The sequence below is a fragment of the Anolis carolinensis genome, chromosome 1 (genome assembly GCF_035594765.1).
Source record: "Anolis carolinensis isolate JA03-04 chromosome 1, rAnoCar3.1.pri, whole genome shotgun sequence".
Lineage (NCBI taxonomy): Eukaryota > Metazoa > Chordata > Lepidosauria > Squamata > Dactyloidae > Anolis > Anolis carolinensis.
Genome location: NC_085841.1, coordinates 67002980 through 67021578, shown reverse-complemented (window position 1 = coordinate 67021578; position 18599 = coordinate 67002980). Strand labels below are relative to the sequence as shown.

Sequence of the window (18599 nt, the reverse complement as noted above, 5' to 3'; positions counted from 1 at the left end):
GCAGAAAAACATGAAATGCAAAGATGCAGAATGGGGGACGCCTGGCTCGACAGCAGTACATGTGAAAAAGATCTTGGAGTCCTCATGGACAGGAAGGTGAACATGATCCAACAATGTCATGCGGAGGCAGAAAAACCAATAGGATTTTGGCCTGCATAAGTAGGAGTATAGAGCCTAGATCCAGAGAAGTCATGCAACCCCTCTATTCCGCCTTGGTCAGATCACACCTGGAATACTGTGTCCAATTCTGGGCACTACAACTAAAGGGAGATGTTGACAAGCTGGAATGTTTCTAGAGGAGGGCAAATAAAATAATCAAAGGTCTGGAGAACAAGCTCTATGAGGAGCGGCTTAAAGAGCTGGGCATGTTTAGCCTGCAAAAGAGAAGGCTGAGAGGAGACATGATGAAGGCCATGTATAAATATGTGAGGGGAAGCCATAGGAAGGAGGGAGCAAGCTTGTTTTATGTTGCCCTGGAAACTAGGACTCAGAATACAGCTTCCAACTACAGGAAAGGAGATTCCACCTGAATATTTGGAAGAACTTCCTAACTGTCAGAGATGTTCAGCAGTGGAACTCTCTGCCCCGGAGGCTCCTTCTTTGCAGGCTTTTAAGCAGAGGTTAGATGGCCATCTGTCAGGGATACTTTAAATGTGATTTTCCTGATTCTTGGCAAGGGTTAGACTGGATGGCCCACAAGGTCTCTTTCAACTCTATGATTCTATGACTCACTGCCTCCAAGGGTCTCGTGCCCGTTTCATTTTTGCTGAGAAACTGGTTTATTCCTTAGTCCCAGTATTGCAGGGTCAGTCCCTTCTCTTTAGGATCCACCCACTCAGTGAAGATTCCCCCCCCCCCCCATTGAAGCACAGGGCGCGTCTACACTGTAGAATTACTGCAGCGTGATACCACTTCAACACAAATCTTACGGAATCCTAGGAGTTGTAGTTTGATGAGACACCAAAACTCTGACAGACAAGGCTGAAGACCTTTCTAACGGGAGCCGGCTATAGGGAGCACACAATGCCCCTATTAAAGCAGCTCCACTGGCTGCCGATAAACTGCCGGGCCCAATTCAAGGTGCAGGTTTTGACCTATAAAGCCCTACACGGCTCGGGCCCTACCTATCTCCGGGATCGCATCTCCTCCTATGAGCCAGTGCAGACCTTGAGATCTTCCGGGGAGGCTCTTCTCGCGCTCCCACCACCGTCTCAAGTGCGGCTGGTGGGGACAAGGGAATGAGCCTTCTCGGCAGTGGCCCCCCGGCTCTGGAATGCATTGCCAAAAGAGATCAGGCAATCCCCTACATTATCCAATTTCCGTAAGGAACTGAAGACCTGGTGGTGTCGGCAGGTTTTTGAGTAATTATATTGGACTACCGCCGATTTCTGAGCCTGAATATATTGCATAAGATTTCCCTTTATGGTTCCCGTCCCCTTGATCTGGTCATGTAAGTGTGATTTATTGTTATAATTGTATTATTTTACTTTGTTTAATAATGTGTATTATGTATTATGTATTATGTTGTTATGTAATGTTTGTGTTGCTTTTATGACTGTAAACCGCCCTGAGTCCCATCTGGGAGATAGGGCGGTATATAAATAAAGTTTTATTATATTATTTTTTATTATAACACTACACCTCCCACAATTCCATACCATGGAGTTTGGCAGTTAAAGTGGAGTCAAACTTCATTCATTCTGCAGTGTAGATGCACCTATTGGAAAAGACTACACTTTGCCATATATACATGGATATATATATATGGATATATATATATATATATATATATATATATATATATCCATAAAGCCAGACGTGGGCATGGCAACACACACACACACACACACACACACACACACACACACACACACTTTGGATAGCACAGGGAAAGGCTAACAATCCTGTGGTGTTTGTTTTGCTGTCTGTGCCCCTGTTCAGATTTCATCTCATTTTCTCTCCCCTTGATAATTAGATTTTGAAAAAAATTGGCTTGTTGCGGAGACAAGGATTTAGGAGAAAGATTCAGTGGAGATCCCCCTTTCCCATAATAACTCTCCTAGGAAGGAATTTCTCTTCCCATAACCCTCCCAGGAGTGAATTTCCAGGGGGTATATTTCTCACTTTCTGTTGTCTCACTCCTGTTCTTAACTATGAATCATTTGTACATTGGATGCTTGACTACCTGTATAACTCTGAACATATACTGTACAATTCTTTGGGAAATGGTGGAGAAAAAAACCAATGTTTCCAGTCACCTTTTAAGTATTTATACCATATAGATGCTGGAATATGTAATGCAGTAAGGAGTAAGAATGCTTACACCAGGATATGCAATTTGTAGAACAATGCACACCTTGCACCATGTTCAGAATTGCGAGAATGAACAAACATAACTTCTAGGCAGAAAATTGTACTATCCTTCTTTCAGACTTCTGTCTCTTTCTATTTCTTAATCATAAAAATGGCAAATTCAGCACAGATGAACAGCAGAGTTCTAAATTTACTGAATTTGGGTCAGTTCCTGTAGCAAAGTTGCTCCATCTGTCCTATGTTTAATTCCCCATTTTTAAAAATGAACTAACAGCAGGTGAAGATTAGTAAACATGTTGCCATAGTTACCTGCAAAAAGAGCTGGACAGGAGCAGGCCGTATGAAATGCAGAGTGAACCAAGAGGATAAAGACAAAGTGAAGCCTGCCAGGGGAAACACAAGCACATCTACATGCCAGAAACAAGGGAGGAAATGGTAATATTATGTTTGAATTGTTTGAATTCTGACATATACGCTATCAGGTCACAGCATCTCCAATATTTTGCTACAGCGCTCATTTTATTAATTCATAAATGATTTCCATTGTAACAAAATTAGGAATTGAGACACCTGTAAATCATTATAAGCATGAGAAGACATGTTTAAATCTATGATTAAAACAAAATGGCTATCTACTGCAGTAAGATTTTTTTTAAAGATTGCCTGGCTGAAAGTTTCATCCAGTCAGATGGAGACATCCCTTCATTCTTTTCCATCCAGTTGGGCATTCTTCTTAGTTAACATTAATTAAATTTACGTCCATCTGTATTACACCCAAACAGGATTTTCTCACACATACTTTTATAAACCCAGAAAGGGACAGGGGTGAGGGAGAGATGACCATGCCTGCCATCCCAGCCTTTTAACATGGTCTTTTGGAAATACTAGCAGTCCTTGAGTTACAAACTTCTGACTTACAAATGACTCATAGTTCAGAACAGGGGTGAGACAACAGGAAGTGAGAGAAATCTGCCTCTAGGAAGGAAATTCATTCCTGAAAGAATTGTCATGGAGAAAAGGTATCTCCACTGAAGTTTTATCACCAAGCCTTATTTCACAACAAATTCTTCAAAATCCAATTATTACAGGGACAGAAAGTGAGAGAAAATCTTCTGAATAGGGGCATGGAAAGCAAAACAAACAAGGGGTGTTAACCCTTCCCTATTCTAGCCAAAGTTTTAAAAAATGGATGGAGTTACACTTAAAATATGTACCTGTTCTGACTTACATAAAATACAACTTACGAACAAACCTATGGAATCTATCTTGTTTGTAACTTGGGGATTGACTGTATTATAAATGAACACTAATTAGTAACAATACAACTGACTTGGTTTAAGTATCTAAGAGATCATTTTCCAAAGAGTAATTTACCACAGTATGCATGTAACCACTTGTTAATTATCTTTTATGTAAGCACTGCCATATGAGGAAGGAACCTCAATGTTCTCACTTCCTTGATTCTCTAGACTTATTTCCTGCATTTGTATGGTAACACTACATAGCAGAACATAAAGTGAATGTCTTTTAGCCTCAGTTTTCTCCCATCAAGTCTCTCTCATGGGGGGGGGGGGGGAATCATCCAACTGTCGTTCACCCAAGTTACATATCACATTTGTGTCTTGTTTCTCCTTATTCTCCTTATTCTTCCTCAAGGCCAAGGTGATGTTTAATGCTTTTACTGCAAGCTTGATCTAAAAATTTGCCTCAATTATGCCTTTTAATGTTAAGCCTAAGTGAGGTCCCTGTTTTCTTGAACATCTCCTTGAAAAAAATCAGTACTTTACATTGTCTCAGTGATGTCATCAGGTAACTAAATGTTAATCAAATTTAGGAGAGTTATTTCATACATTTTTATGTGAACTGTTTGTATGAGATGTTCCTAAAGAAAGGATTTACATGACATAAATAACTGTAAACTATACATATTTTGAGGCAATGCATGACAGTTAAATCATAGTCAAAGGACCATTCGATCAGGGCAAAATAAAATATATGGTAAGTGTCTATGGTTTTAAGTAGAATCTAAAAACAAAAACAAAAACCTGAGGCCACACCAGCTGTTCTCAAACCATGAGGGGGCACACTATGCCTAAAAAACAAGCAGCCATGGGAATGAAGATAATTTCTTAGCAGTAGAAACAGTGTATGCCAGTTCCAGGATTTAAAAACTGATTTAAAAACAAAATGCAAATTGCAGAATCTTCAAAATGCAAAAACAATTAGACCCAAATGTAATGTGAGATTTCGTTGATATAAACAGTTGGCACACATACACCCACACATCAGCCTTTCATATATCCTTAAAATCTACAAAAGGCCAGAAAACCTGGAGCAAAATTTGAAGTGACACAGAAGAGGGAGGGATCAGATTTAAGGCAAATAAAGTATCAGTCTGTGCTACTCTACCATTTCATGATAAAAATCTTTAAAGCTTAATATACCAATCAGGATCAAGTTCATACTTTTCCATTAGGGGTGGGAATAATGCAGCCCTCCAGCCATCGGACTACAGCTTCTGGCTTTTTTCACCAATGGCAATGCTGACCAAGACGGTTGGATTTGAAATCTAACAACATGTGGAGAACCACATGATTCCCACTCCTTTATATCTACAAGATACACTAAGAACAAAAAGGACCCAAATACAGTAAGAAATTGTGAAAGCATTTACATTTCAGAGAATCAGAATTATCAGTATTTTGTACAACTTCTTGTCCTTATCCATTCATTTTTACATTGTACCCAACACAGACCAACAGAACCTGCCCCACATTGATCAATAAGAAGAAAGAGAAAAGACATGAGTTTTTTTTACTAATATATTAATATTATCTTGAGATTATTACAACTCAAATGGACCTCAGATATGCAAAGTCCCATCCTTCATAGATTTCCCATTAATTTTGTCTATCTTTGTACAATCCAATAATGCAAGTTAGGTAACATTTTTATTAATAGTGTTGAAAATTATCATTACAAAAGTCCCTCAAAATGGTTTTATTGCCAATAGTTTGATTAAAATGTTCAAATCATAACTTCTCCCCAGTGGGGAAGTTTACTGTCTCAAAGTTGTTGCCTTAAAAATACAACCATTAGATACAGTCTAGTTGTTATTTTACACTTTGCACAAGTGGGCAAAAAGAAAACAAATAAATGCTTGTTTTCAGAACTTTCCAGTTAAATACAGAATATCCTTCAGATATATCTGCCCGGAGGTCTTAATTTATGAAGTGCTTTTGTTAATGATTTTTTACCAAAACATTTCTAGAAAAATATTTGGCAAATAATATGGAGTTTGCACACCGGTATGAATTTAAGGTCTACAACATGTAACAAACGGGAGAGTTGAGATGAAATGTCAAGACTGACACAGCATATGCTCAGTGCAATGCAGAACTGTACTTTCTGCCCAGGTCTCCCAAGAGGTGCACAACACTCTTCTGCAGTGCCAATATGCAAATACCTTGCTCAAATGGTTGTTAATTCACACAAGAAACTGACTGGTATTTCAGACCAAAATATCAGATTTTAGAAAAGTAGGCTGTGTGCAAGTATCATAACTGAAGTACAGCCCCATGGCAGGTTTGGGGAAACAAGTTGGGGGGGGGGGGGAAGTTAATTTAAACCAGCATACCTACTGTTTTGCCCTTTTCATTTGATTTCATGAGGGTAGTGGAATATAACATTAAGCAACTAGTTGTCAAGGGCCTGAATGTGTAGGTAAGCAAATACACAGCTATTCAAATAAGCAATTTGAGAGCAGTTAGTATTTACCCACTTTCAGTCAGCAGAAAAGTGCTGAAGAGGAGGGTGGATGTACAACTAGAAAAATGTTCAGGAATGGGGGTCCCTGAATGCAAGTACTGTAATATAGTATACAATTCCAATGCATTTAAGGAGGCAAAACCAGAATTACCAAGTACATTTGTGCGCATGGCTGTCCAATATCCATGATCAAATTCTTCCATCTTTCAATAATTCAGAAAGGCTGACATGTGCATGGCTTGAAAAATCTCATAACTATAAAGATTTTGTACTTGTAAGGCAGCAAACTGATGTAGTTTTAAACTGCTGTTCAGCACTTTTAAAAAGTTGAATTATAAAATGCAATACAGAACATTAGCATAAACATATTCATGGGATGATGGTGATGTACCAGATACAGCAATTGTGAATGGCAAAGACCTTTCTTGGTTGTAATTAGGAGCACCTTTTCTGTTTTCCCTTGTCAAATGCTCAGTTCTTTTTTTCCAGGCTGCCAGAAAGAGAGAAAGAAAGGACATGAAGAGGAGGAAAAGATTGAATGACATTTTTCAATTAACCAGGAGCTAAAGGATTAACAGAATTGTAAGATTGAAACTATTTCATTTATTCCTTTTGATTTTAATGTCACATTTCAAGGTTTACCTACTTGTATTTAATCAATCGTCCTCCTTGAATAAGTTGTGCGAACTCATTAGTAAAATGACAGGCAAACAGCAACCAGTTCCTGGGTTGCACCTTATATGCAAACCTCATGAAGGTCAATGAGTAGCAGCAAAGTGCTGTAAAAGCAAGATTGACAAGATTAAGGGGATTCACGAACTAAAACTGCTTTCCATTTTATTACATTCTTAAGCAATATTCTGTTTATTACTTTGATGTAGCTATACTTGATTTGCCCTTTTACTTTATATAAATATGATTGTTATATTTGTATTCTTTCCCCTGGATTGGAACCCAAGTAATTACCAGGAGCTGCAATAAAACATATTTTGCCTTCAAATCCTAGGAGGAATGTTTCTCTTCAGGATTCCTGCCAGTCAGTCATACTCTTCTCCAATATGCTATAACATTTAAGGATCTCAAGCAAGACATTCTATTTTATACTTGCCAGTTTTATGTTCTAAACTAGTGATGCTGCTCCATACCACCAGTAGTTGTACAGAACAATTTGTATGAAGATAGTATGTAGATAGGGCCATCATTAAATACTGTCCTTGAATTTTATGGCAATGTTAAAGGCGCCTTGGATGCTTATGAAAACCATATAGGTCTGACAGTGTCATAAATTCCCTACAAATGTGAGGTCCTGTTATTAGGAATGGGAAAAAGCTGAAATGGTATCCAGTATTCTTCATCCATTTGTGGAAACGAGTTGATTCTGTAGTTCTGTGTGTCTGAGCAGATGGAAATGAAAAGGGGCTTCATTTCTATTACAGTACTTGAATAGTCCTCATTCTACAAAACTCCTTTTGAACAGTTGAGTCCAAAAATTAATTTGTGAAACATTTCTCTATTAAAAAATAAATAAAAATTCTACTGTGGTTGTGCAGTTCTAAAGTATCTATCTGGCTCTCTGTTCCTGTCAATGACTGCTACATTAAGCATCTGAAGTACAATGATGTACATTCCCATCTTTACTTTTCCCTAGGAACAATTTTGTTTAGATCTTTTAGCCTTAAAAAACCTGAAAAATCATTAATATTTAATTACCTTTATGGTGGAGTTTCAGAAAATGTTACTATAATTCTCTCTTTAAAAAGAAAAGCTAAAATGCTGCATACTTTCATCTGATGAGTAGATGCAACAGACCAGAGACACAACTGACAGATATATTGAAATTGTGAGACTAGTGATGGGACCTAGATTTCCTAAATAGCAAATCTACACGTCATTTTGTCAAATAATCATAGCAATGTACAACCTCTGAGGATGCCTGACATAGATGCAGGCAAAACATCAGGAAAGAATGCTTCTGGAACATGGCCATACAGCCCGGAAAAACTCACAGGAACCCAATCATAACAATATAAATCTCTCCACAATGCTCTTAAAAATATGAATGCCAGCATCCCAATGAAGATGCAACATGCTCCATAGTAACAGAATTTGAGTGTCATCTCTCTATTAAAATATATGTATGTAAATGTTGGTTGGTTTGTACCACAAAGGCTGCTACATGGCTTGATGGATCTTTACCAAACTTGGTAAAGCCTGCATTTCATTCATACCTATCATAATACAACTTAAAATACATGGGGATTTTGGGTTGATGTCGTCTAATGGAAAGATGTGGTGTTTGGCTAAACAGTCCTCTTCTCTTTGGTGGCATGACACCCACCAGCCAAGGTTAGTAGCTTGTTAGTCTACCATTGGTGCAATTTCACAGGGACCACAATGTATGTTGCACAGTATGAATATGAACATATGTCTAGTTGAACATGAGAGCATGGACTGTGGTTCCTGACTGCCTTTGGTGGAAAAATGTCCATCCTGTTAAGTGTGTCTGTTTCAACATAGCAAAATTTAAACACTATTAAATGTAGCAAACACATATACATTTGATCTTTCTCTAGGAACTACTCAATGTATTCCAAGGTCAGATTTTACTACTTGCCAAATGTCATTCGTCCACTGATGATCTCTGGTGATTTCTTCATGTCATTGATAGCGGCAATAGGCAGGCCCCAGTTAGCTACTGGTCCCCAAAAGTGCTGTAAAAATAGATGGTATAAATGAGGAAGCTTATCCCCCTGCTGAGTCTTGGTTTTAGCTAGGTTTTCAAATGGCAAAGCTAATTCTAGCATGAAGCATCTTTAATTTTATTCTCAGGCAACAAAAAAAAGGTTATAGTCAAAAGAAAAATCAACAATACACAAACAATACAATAAAGGGTAAGATTATAAGGTTTACACTTTTTACTATAAGAAATAAACTACACAAATACAAAAGCTATATATTTACTAAGTCCACATTTCTTTTAAGAAATATTCTTATCTCTATTATGAGCAATTCTGTGTTGGGTTGCATTCACTGCAGATCTAGATAAATTAATCAGTTCTGACATAATGAACCTTCACATAAAGTAAAAATGTTATCCCTATTGTTAATAGTTACACTTATATCTTAGAACTTCATGTTATTTACTATGCCTTCTCACCCATATAGTTTTCATAAGTATAGAGCAGTTTTTCTTTGGCAATGTTCTACTTACCATAAAGTAAGTTTTATACCCTGAGAGCACAAGGCTGTAAATGAATTGTTGAGAAAAGGTTGGGCAATCTCACTCAATATTTCTCTTCCCAATAGCCTTTTTTTTTTTAAAGGCAAACTGGAAGAGAGTTTAGTTATTCTAATTACTTTTATCTTATAGGCTGCAAAATGATAAAAACACAAAATTAAACCAGTCATGCAGCTCCTTCCTCTCAAATCAGATGCCAAGGATAATTTCAAGAAGTTTCTAAGAACCTGGGATATCCCTTACTACTCTTGAACAAATTAGAAACAAAATGATTTAAAAAAAATACATATACCACCTAATTCAGTCAAAAACAGCAAAACAAAAATGTGGAGATGACAATTGAAGTAGGCAAAACTGTTACTTTTTTCAAAATTTTTGACATTTAGTACTTTCTTTTCTGATTTGCTGAACACTGGGAAGTGAAAACAGTAATCACTAAACATCAGTAACTTTCTTTTTTCACAAGACAATGGTTAAGAAAGTATGCAATTATGGAAATCTCACAAGAGAATAAATAGATAGTTATAAGGTGATAAGTTTGCTGTAAATGGAGCAAAAAAATGGAACAATATCCCAGCTTGAGTGGATTTTAGAATCAATTCATAACTATTCAACAACAACAATTACATGTGGCTGAAAGAAAGAAGAGATAGTGCCTTACCGTACTGTTATGACATGCCATAATGGTTCACCATGTAAGGGAATACATGAAAGAGAAAAAAATAGTATCCTGCTTTAATGGAATAAAACATAGTCGGAATATTAGTAATTCCAAAAACATGAGTTTATATAGTCTCTGAAAGAGAACAGTATTTATAGCAGACTTCTGTCCCTAAGCAAAGACCATCGAGCATGTTTAAAACAGATATTTGGCAGAAATCAAAAAACATCATACACCATAAGTCATATTCATATCCATTATGAGCATTTTCAAGATGTATTGTATGTGTCCACAAAAGTGTATTTATGTCTCCTTTTTCAACTCAATTATTGCTTTCCCTCCTGGTGTGTTTAATGCACTGGGGAAAGAGCTACTCATTGGTCCATGGTTACTATATAAACATGTGCACTGCTGCAGGGTAAGGTTATACCACTTGGAAGCAGTTTCAGGTTTCTGGAAATGAATGTTAAGCAAAACCTAGGGATTTCTCACTGTAGTTCTTCTACCATCAAGTTTTCAGTACTGCAGAACCTCACATTTCTTATTTGCTGTTATGAGACTGAAAGGAGAACCAACTAAGGAGTGGAGGTAAACCTAGCTTACACCACAGAAAATTCAGTTACAAGAGGGGAAACACAGTAACGATGGAAGGAGGAAGAGTATGAAAGAGGCACAGGGTTAGACTGCTAAAAGAACCGTTTTCACATTTCCCCCCTTTTCACATACTATGGATCCCTAACAATTGCTTCTGACACTTAAGGGACTCTGTAGCATCTTTGAGAATGAGAAAAAGAGCTTGTAGCATAATTTTTCATAGACATAAAGTGCACCTACACTGTAGAATTAATAGAGTTTTTACATAATTAAAACTACCATTGTACTCGTAGTTTCACAGGGTCTTACACTGTAGAATTAATATAGTTTTTAAATAATTAAAGCTACCATTGTACTCGTAGTTTCACATGGTCTTTAGATTTCTCTGTCAAACAGTGCAGGTGCCTTGCCAAACTACAACTTCCATGATTTGATCAAATGAGCCATGGCAGTTAAATTGGATTAAAACTGCATTCATTCCACAATGTAGATGCACCCTTTGTCCATTACAGTGTTTCTCAAACTGTGCTCCTCCAGGTGTTTACCAGCTGTTAGGAATTGTGGGAGCTGAAGTCCAAAACATCTGGAGGAACACAGTTTGAGAAACTCTGGTCTATGAAAACAGGTGCAGCAAATTCCCTCTCTCAGTCACAAAGATGACACACGATCCCTTTGCATACTGATTTTCCAGACTAACATGGCCATATCTTTGAATTAAAGGCAGACTTCTGGTACACTGTGGAATAGTGTATCAGAAGCCTGCAGCAAGACAACAAAATAATTTAATCTCAAGGAAATATACATCTTTTTCACTTATATAAGACATTTATGAATCCAAGGCAGTAAACTATGGCCAAAGAAATCATAAACCTTTGAAAATGTAGAAAGGTAAACAATGGTGTAAGAAACCTCAGATACCAGTTATATTAAGTACACTTTCCATTTTAAGATGCCGAAGCTTTAAGATTTAATACATGCAAAATCCTGCACCAGAGATTCCCATAATATAACATGTGTATATGGATCAGTGACTGAAGTCACTGATAGCACCTGCTAGGAAGTGTTTTAGTAACAAAAGGCACAAATAATGCTGTAAAAAAGGAAGCTTTAGTAAAGAGCCTTAGTGTCACTTTCAAGTTCTTTCTCAACAACATCATGTTTAGACATGCTTGAACCCAACTATATCACAGTTAAGAGTACTGATTATCTAACAATAATGTACAGGTAGTCCCCGGGTTACAAACATCTGACTTACAAATGACTCATAGTTACAAACGGGGGTGAGACAACTAGAAGTGAGAGAAATCCACTTCTAGGAAGTGAAATTCACTCCTGAAAGAGTTATCATGGGGAAAAGGGGTCTGCAGTTTTCTCACTAATCCTTGTTTCCACAAGATGTCTTTTTTTTCAAAATCCAGTTATCACAGAGACAGAAAGTGAGGTGAAATTTTCTGAACAGGGGTACAGACAGAAAAACAAACACCACCCTTCCTTATGCTATCCAAAGCTAACACACACACACACACACACACACACACACACACACAGAGTTGGCTGGAGTTACACTTAACAAATGTACTTTTTCCGACTTACAAACAAATTCAACTTAAGACGAAACCTACAGAACCTACCTCATATCTTGTTCATAACTCGAGAACTGCCTGTACTACAATCCTCAATTAGATATATTTATGGAAAAAACTGATTCTTAATCCTAAATACATTTTCTGACCTTTGTTTCTGTCCACTGCATGTCACCTTTCCTGGGTCTCAAATGTTTTTCTTCTGTTAAAGATATAACATTCCTACCAGTCAATCCAGTACGGAAAGATTTCACCATTCAGAATTGCTCCATTTCCTGAGGTAATGTAATGTATATCTTCATGTAGTGAAAAAAACAGAATAGCTAGAAGTAGAACAGGACTGGGCACGAGAAGCTTCATCTGGTGATGTTCCCTCCTTTGCTCAACTAATAAATATACTTATGCTCTTTTGCTGAGAACACTTAAAGACCTTGTAAAATGACAGGTCCCACGACCCCACAGCACAGAGCTGTAGCCGTTTTCCGGGCACTGCTGTCCGGAAAACTCACAACAACCCAGTTACACTGTTGTAGAATTAATACAATTTTACACTACTTTAACTGTCGTGACATAATGTGATGGAATTATGACAGCTAGAGTTTGCGCTCTTTGGCAGAGAAGACTGAAGACCATGTAAAACTACAACTCCCCTGATTCCACAGCATTGAGCCATAGCAGTTAAAGTGGCATCAAAATACATCAATTCTACAGCAGTGGTTCCCAACCTTTTTCTGACCAGGGACCACTTGACCAGGGTCCACTCTCCAACATTAATACCAAAAAGGTTACAAATCAGTTTTTGGTCAACTTTAGATTCGGTTTGGTTATTTGGAATACTGATTCATAAAACTGCATTGAATAGACCATGTCAGCTCTAGTTTCTGATACAGAACATATGCCACCCAGTAGTCACCATCTGCTCGCCCACAGAAAACCGTATTTAATACTCTATAGCTGATGTGGTCTATCAAATGCCATTTTTAAAATCAGCGCCCCAAATAACCCCAGGAACGGGCCTAAAAATGAAGACACCAAGATTTTTTTTTTTTTTGGTTGGGCTGCGTTATTATTTCTAGTAGTAACGGTGAGGCTGCGGACCATATTTTGATTCTTGTGGACCTCTGGTGGTCCATGGACCACAGGTTGGCAAGCACTGTTCTATAGTATAGATAGGCATGGGCACACTTCAACCCTCCAGGCGTTTTGGATTCAAACTACCACAATTCCTAACAGCCTACCAGCAGTTAGGAATTGTGGGAGTTACAGTCCAAAACACCCGGAAGGCCGAAGTTTGCCAATAGCTGGTGTAGATGCACCTCTAGGACTCTGGAAGCCGAGGTCCAAATATCCACTGAGGCTGGATCTACACTGCCAAATAATCCAGTCCCAATAAGATAATCTGGACTGAGAAACTGGATTATATGGCAGTGTAGATAGGGCCTGAGTGATCTTGCGCAAATCACACTCTCCCAGCTTCAGAGGAGGGCAATGGTCAACAAATCTCACTCAGGAGTTCCCACGAAAAGTTCTCCTTTAGGTTGCCATATACCGGAAACTACTTGAAGGCATACAACAACAACAAAACAACAGCCTGTACTGCTGTGAGCAAAAGCAAGGCCAGAGAGAAAACCCGTGCGAATTCGTACTTTTCCAAAACATGGAACGAGCGACTGGGAGGCGGCCGCTCGGTGAACATCTCTAATTATTATTTATTTATTCCATGTCTTTAGTGGCTATCCTCCCGACGCGGGGACTCAAGGCGGTGGGCAGCAAAGACGAGGCCGCCTTCAGCTCCAGGGCAAGCGGGGTGGGGGGAGGCAGGTCCGAGATAGAGGCCCTTCCCGCTTTCCTACCGTACCGACCTCATGAGGTAGTCCCTGAAGTCCTTGCTGCGCACATAGTCCGCGGCCTTCCGCGCCAGCGCCGCCGCCATGGCGGAGGAGAGCTGAGGGCAGCAGATGGAGGGGAAAAGAAAAGGCCCGGACGCAGCCCGACGGCGACGCCGCTGCTACTCCCAATGACAAACTCCTCAACCGCTGTCACCTCAGAGGAGAACGCTTCACGGCCCTGCCCGGCTTCTGCTTTACGGCAACGCCCCCGTTTCCATGGTAGCCCTGCCGCCTCCTATTGGCGCCTCTTCTTTTTCCAGAGGGAGGGGGCGGTGATGGAGAAGTGCCGTGAAATGAACCTTATCCATGTCGCAAAATTCAAAGCCACCATTTAACCCCCCCCCCTTCCCGCCTCTTACGTAAATGTGGTCCGCGCTTTTTTTGAGCTGCGATTGGTTGCGCGTGAGGAGCTGAGCGTTTCTTATTGGTGCGCAGAAGTGGCCTGGCCTGCCCGTCTTAGACGCCCCGCCCATCTCTGTCAGTCAAGGGCAAGAAGGATGGCAGGGGCTGTGGAGAGTCGCAGGAGGACATGGGGCGCGTCTACACCGTGCAGTTTGACACCACTTGGGCCCCTTCCACACAGCTGGAATATATGGCAGTGTGGACTCAGATAATCCAGTTCAAAGCTGGTGTTGTGGGATTATCTGCCTTGATATTCGGGGATATAGTGCTGTGTGGAAGGGCCCTTTAACTGTCATGCTATGGAATCATAGGAGACGTGTGGAAGGGGCCTAATTTTACAATATAAAACAGGCATAAAACAGGTAAAACAGGTTTTACAGTATAAAACAGGCAGTATAAAACAGCGGCTGAGGGGGAAAAGGAAGGGGCCTGAGGCTGTTAGGAACGGTGGGGGTTGAAGTCCAAAACACCTAGAGAGAGGGCCCAAGTTCGCCCATGCATGGTATAGAAACACCAAGGTCTTGGCTGCTTTCTCACATTTAGATCAAGCAATTTGAAAATGCCTGCATTGCTTTTGGAAAAAAAAAATTCAGGGTATTGAATGACTTTTCAAAACTTTCAGTTTCAGGACTGGAGATAATTTTATCTTGAAAAGATTATTTCTAATCTATGCAATCCTCTCCTCCAACATGACTTTTAACCTCCTTCCAAGCGGACAATCAAGTTTGACACCTACTATTTGCTTATAGGAAGACAAAACGGCAAGTCACTTCTTTTTTCTGAAAGATAAGATGTTTATGGGGCAGTTTAAGATATCTGTACCTTTTTGCAATTCCAAATCAAAATATATTTACACAATACTTTCTTCCACTAAGAGGAAATTTTAGAAAAAAAGGGTAGGAATGTGTTCACTGGTCAGATCTTGGGGCATTCCTCCGTGCCCCATAATCACTGTCGGCATAATCTCTTTGTTTATGGAGACAAATAAACCTTTAGCCTAATTTTGTTGGTTATCACCTTTGGTCCAGTTCCTTTTCATATATACACTCAGAGGTTATTTAAGTCAATACATAGTGGATTGTTAAACTTTAAATCCCCTGGATGACTGACCTGAAAAGTGTAAACATGAATGTCCTCTCCAAAAGTACTGGGATCAAAGGGAAAGTGACAGCTGTTTTAGTAGAGTCAAACTGCCAAGCTCTGAAAAATGACTGACCAGCTACTGGGGATTAGTTAGAAGGCAATAAAATCTTTTAGTTCTGCACACCTAAAGGATTTTATTTACTGTGAATTTCCTGGGCTGTATGGCCATGTTCTAGAAGCATTCTCTCCTGACATTTTGTCCACATCTATAGCAGGCACTGCCAAGTTTGCTTTCAGTTATGGCCACCCCTTAAGATTTTCTTCTTTTCCTACTGCCTTCAACTTGAGTAAGCACAATTGTCTTTTTGAATGACTGGAGAATAACTTGCTGTATGTGTGTAAAAGGACAGTGTACTTAAGGAAGGAGGCCTTTTGCACTTCCTTGTGCATTGCCTCTCATGCGAAGATGGTATACCACAACAGCTGAGTGCTTATAAATAGAGATATATCCTTCTAACCAGGGCTCACTTTTACAGGTGCTCCCAGGCATGTTCTGACTGCCCTTGTGTGTCTGAAGGAGGAACAAATATATGCCGGGGCAGTGTACAAAGGCAACAGGAATATGCCTACTAGACATACACATCCAGCCTATTGGTAACCGAAGAGATGGTGTGCCCCCTCCACAGATGAACTCAAGGAAGAAAGGAGAAAGAGAGAGCAACTGCCATGCCTTTCCCTCCACAATGGCATAAGTGCATTGGAGGAGAATTATGCCCTGCCAGCATGTTTAATCTCAGTCAGTGGGTTTTGATCCCAGCTGTGGCATCTGATGATATACTGGGGTGAAAATGAGGATTACTTGATTCATAGTGTATCAGACTATCAAAATGTCTCAATATTTGTGATTATCGGTGAGTTTGTTCTTAAATACGGGAGCCCAGACTAGATAGGTTACACTATTAAATCAATACTGCTCTGTTTTTATATGGATACTTGCATTAATGTTTTGTTATGATTGAGCCTCATGGCTCTGTTACTGACAGACGTGGGCGTAAGACTCCTCGAGAGTCAGATACTCTCGAGGAGCGAGAGAGAAAAAGACTGCGAGACATATTTGCAGCACCATCTGACGAGGAGTCTTTTGAAGGGTTTACGGAGAGAATGGAGGAGGGGCTGGTTAGCTCAGAGGAGGATGAGATGGATTGGACTCGGGTAAGGGAGGAAGTGGGTGCCACTGGCCATGATGGGACAGAAGATGAATGGGGACCTTCAGGATTAGACCCATGGTTTAGCTGGAGGGATGGGACGGGATCCACAGCTGGAGATGCTGTTGGGCGTAGTCAGAGGTGTTCCAGCTCTGACGAGGAAAGTGATGAGGAAACGCCCGGGTTAAGGAGGACAGCTGACAGTGATGAAGATTTGTAACTGGCATAAAATGGGGCTTGAGAGCAATTGCAAATTGCGTTGGGCAAGGTAATCTGGGCAAACGCTTGGGATCCGTGTGTGTGTGGGACGCTTCCCTGAAGACTTGTGTGCTTTCCTGTGCTGTGACGTAAGTTGATTGGAATCCAGGGTCAGACGGCGGGAGGGATTGTGTGGGCATTTGTTTGTGCAAACCTGTGCTTACTCTTATTAGCTTGACCTTCCGTCGTCTTCTTGACGGACGCCATCTCCTGCTTTGAGAACTCGGACTGAACTGACCACGGCTTGTCTTCCCCCCCTTCTTGGACTTGGAAAAACTACAAACGTCTGCTTCTGGCTTTGATCTACGGAACGGAACTGGTCTACTCAACTGCTACAATCCTTGGCTGATTTACTCGTGTTGGAGATCCTGTCTGCTGTGTGTGTGGGGGAGCGACGCAAGTTACTCTAAGCACAGTGTTGGCAGCAGAGAGGAATCTGCTGCCAATTAGTTGCATTCTTTGTATCTTTTGTTCCTTGGCTTTCGTTTCGTTTATACCCAGGCTGAAGCAAGCAGTTTGTTTTTACCCGGATTAAACTCCGGTTTAATCCGGTTTATCTTTTGAACATTTACTTTTGCCCCTTTTTGCTCCTAAAGGCAAAAACTGCCTGGCCCTTGTGTTTTACGGGCATTTTTGAGTTCTGTAATCTAATAAACTCTGTTACTTTGAATCTTGTGGCGTTCTGTCCTTGACAGATTGCCCAACGCCCATAAAAAGTTTATTGCAGCAATAAACCCGTCAGGAAGACGATGGATGAGTTAAGGGCCAAAGTAGACCAATTGCAAACGGCTTTTACCGTTATCCAAACAGCTCAGGCTGTGAAAGGACATGTTTTGACTCCTGAACGCTTTGACGGAACCAGGTGCAAGTTGCCAACCTTTTTGGCACAAGTGGAGCTTTATTTTTCTCAGCTCAGTGCTCATGCTTTTCCTACAGACACTAGCAAGGTGGCCTTTATTTTGAGTTTGTTGACCGGTCCCGCAGGACAATGGGCCACTAATTTAATTTTGGGAAATGACCCAGTCAAGGACAATTTGAATAATTTCAAAAAGTTGTTAACTGATACTTTTGGGGATCCTCTCCGCACGGAGAACGCTGGGTGGGCTCTGTATCGGTTGAAACAGGGAAAGGGGACTGTTTTGGATTACTTAAATAAGTTTAACCTGTATCGCCACCAGCTGGATTGGGGGGAAAATGCATTCATGCTTTTATTTACTGCCGGGTTAAGTGATATGCTCCAGGATGAATTAGCACGCTTGGAGCCGGCTGAAAGCTGGGACGCCTTAGTAGCTAAGGTGCTGCGTTTAGACGCAAGGTTCGAGGCTCGTAAACACTCAAAAGCAATGTGTGCGCCACCCATGCATGTAACCAGGGCACCTGTGGTGATGGGGGAAGAGCCCATGGAGCTTGGGGTCTTTAAAAAGCTGTCTACAGAGGAAAAGAGCCGTAGGAGGCAGCTGGGCTTGTGTTTGTACTGTGGGAATGCTGGGCATTTTGCCAAAAATTGTAATGTGAAACCTTCCCAGCTTTCGGGAAAAGGCCAGCCCTAGTGCGACGTGAGTCCAACGCACTAGGGCTCCTCAAGCAGTCAACTGAGGGGAGGAA

The 18599-nt window shown here is 40.3% G+C and overlaps 1 protein-coding gene and 1 long non-coding RNA gene across 3 annotated transcripts; one reads left to right on the top strand and one right to left on the bottom strand.

The window, feature by feature from the left end:
• Positions 1–4967: 4967 nt before the first annotated feature.
• Positions 4968–14326, bottom strand: mpc1 (mitochondrial pyruvate carrier 1). 2 transcript variants are annotated; one of them, XM_062976296.1, is made up of 4 exons: positions 14016–14306; positions 8696–8792; positions 6728–6860; positions 4968–6571 (listed from the first exon to the last, which is right to left on the bottom strand). In XM_062976296.1, the coding sequence occupies exons 1-4, from the start codon at positions 14088–14090 to the stop codon at positions 6553–6555; spliced, it is 324 nt and encodes a 107-aa protein (XP_062832366.1). In that variant the 5' UTR covers positions 14091–14306; the 3' UTR covers positions 4968–6552. The 2 variants fall into 2 exon arrangements, with proteins under 2 accessions (XP_062832366.1, XP_008123063.1); XM_008124856.3 differs by lacking the exon at positions 4968–6571 and having other exon boundaries at positions 6724–6860; positions 14016–14326.
• Positions 14327–14518: 192 nt separating this feature from the next.
• LOC103282223 (uncharacterized) lies at positions 14519–15449 on the top strand. The gene is made up of 2 exons (XR_010004652.1): positions 14519–14810; positions 15071–15449. It is a non-coding gene; the product is annotated as an uncharacterized LOC103282223 (long non-coding RNA).
• Positions 15450–18599: the final 3150 nt, after the last annotated feature.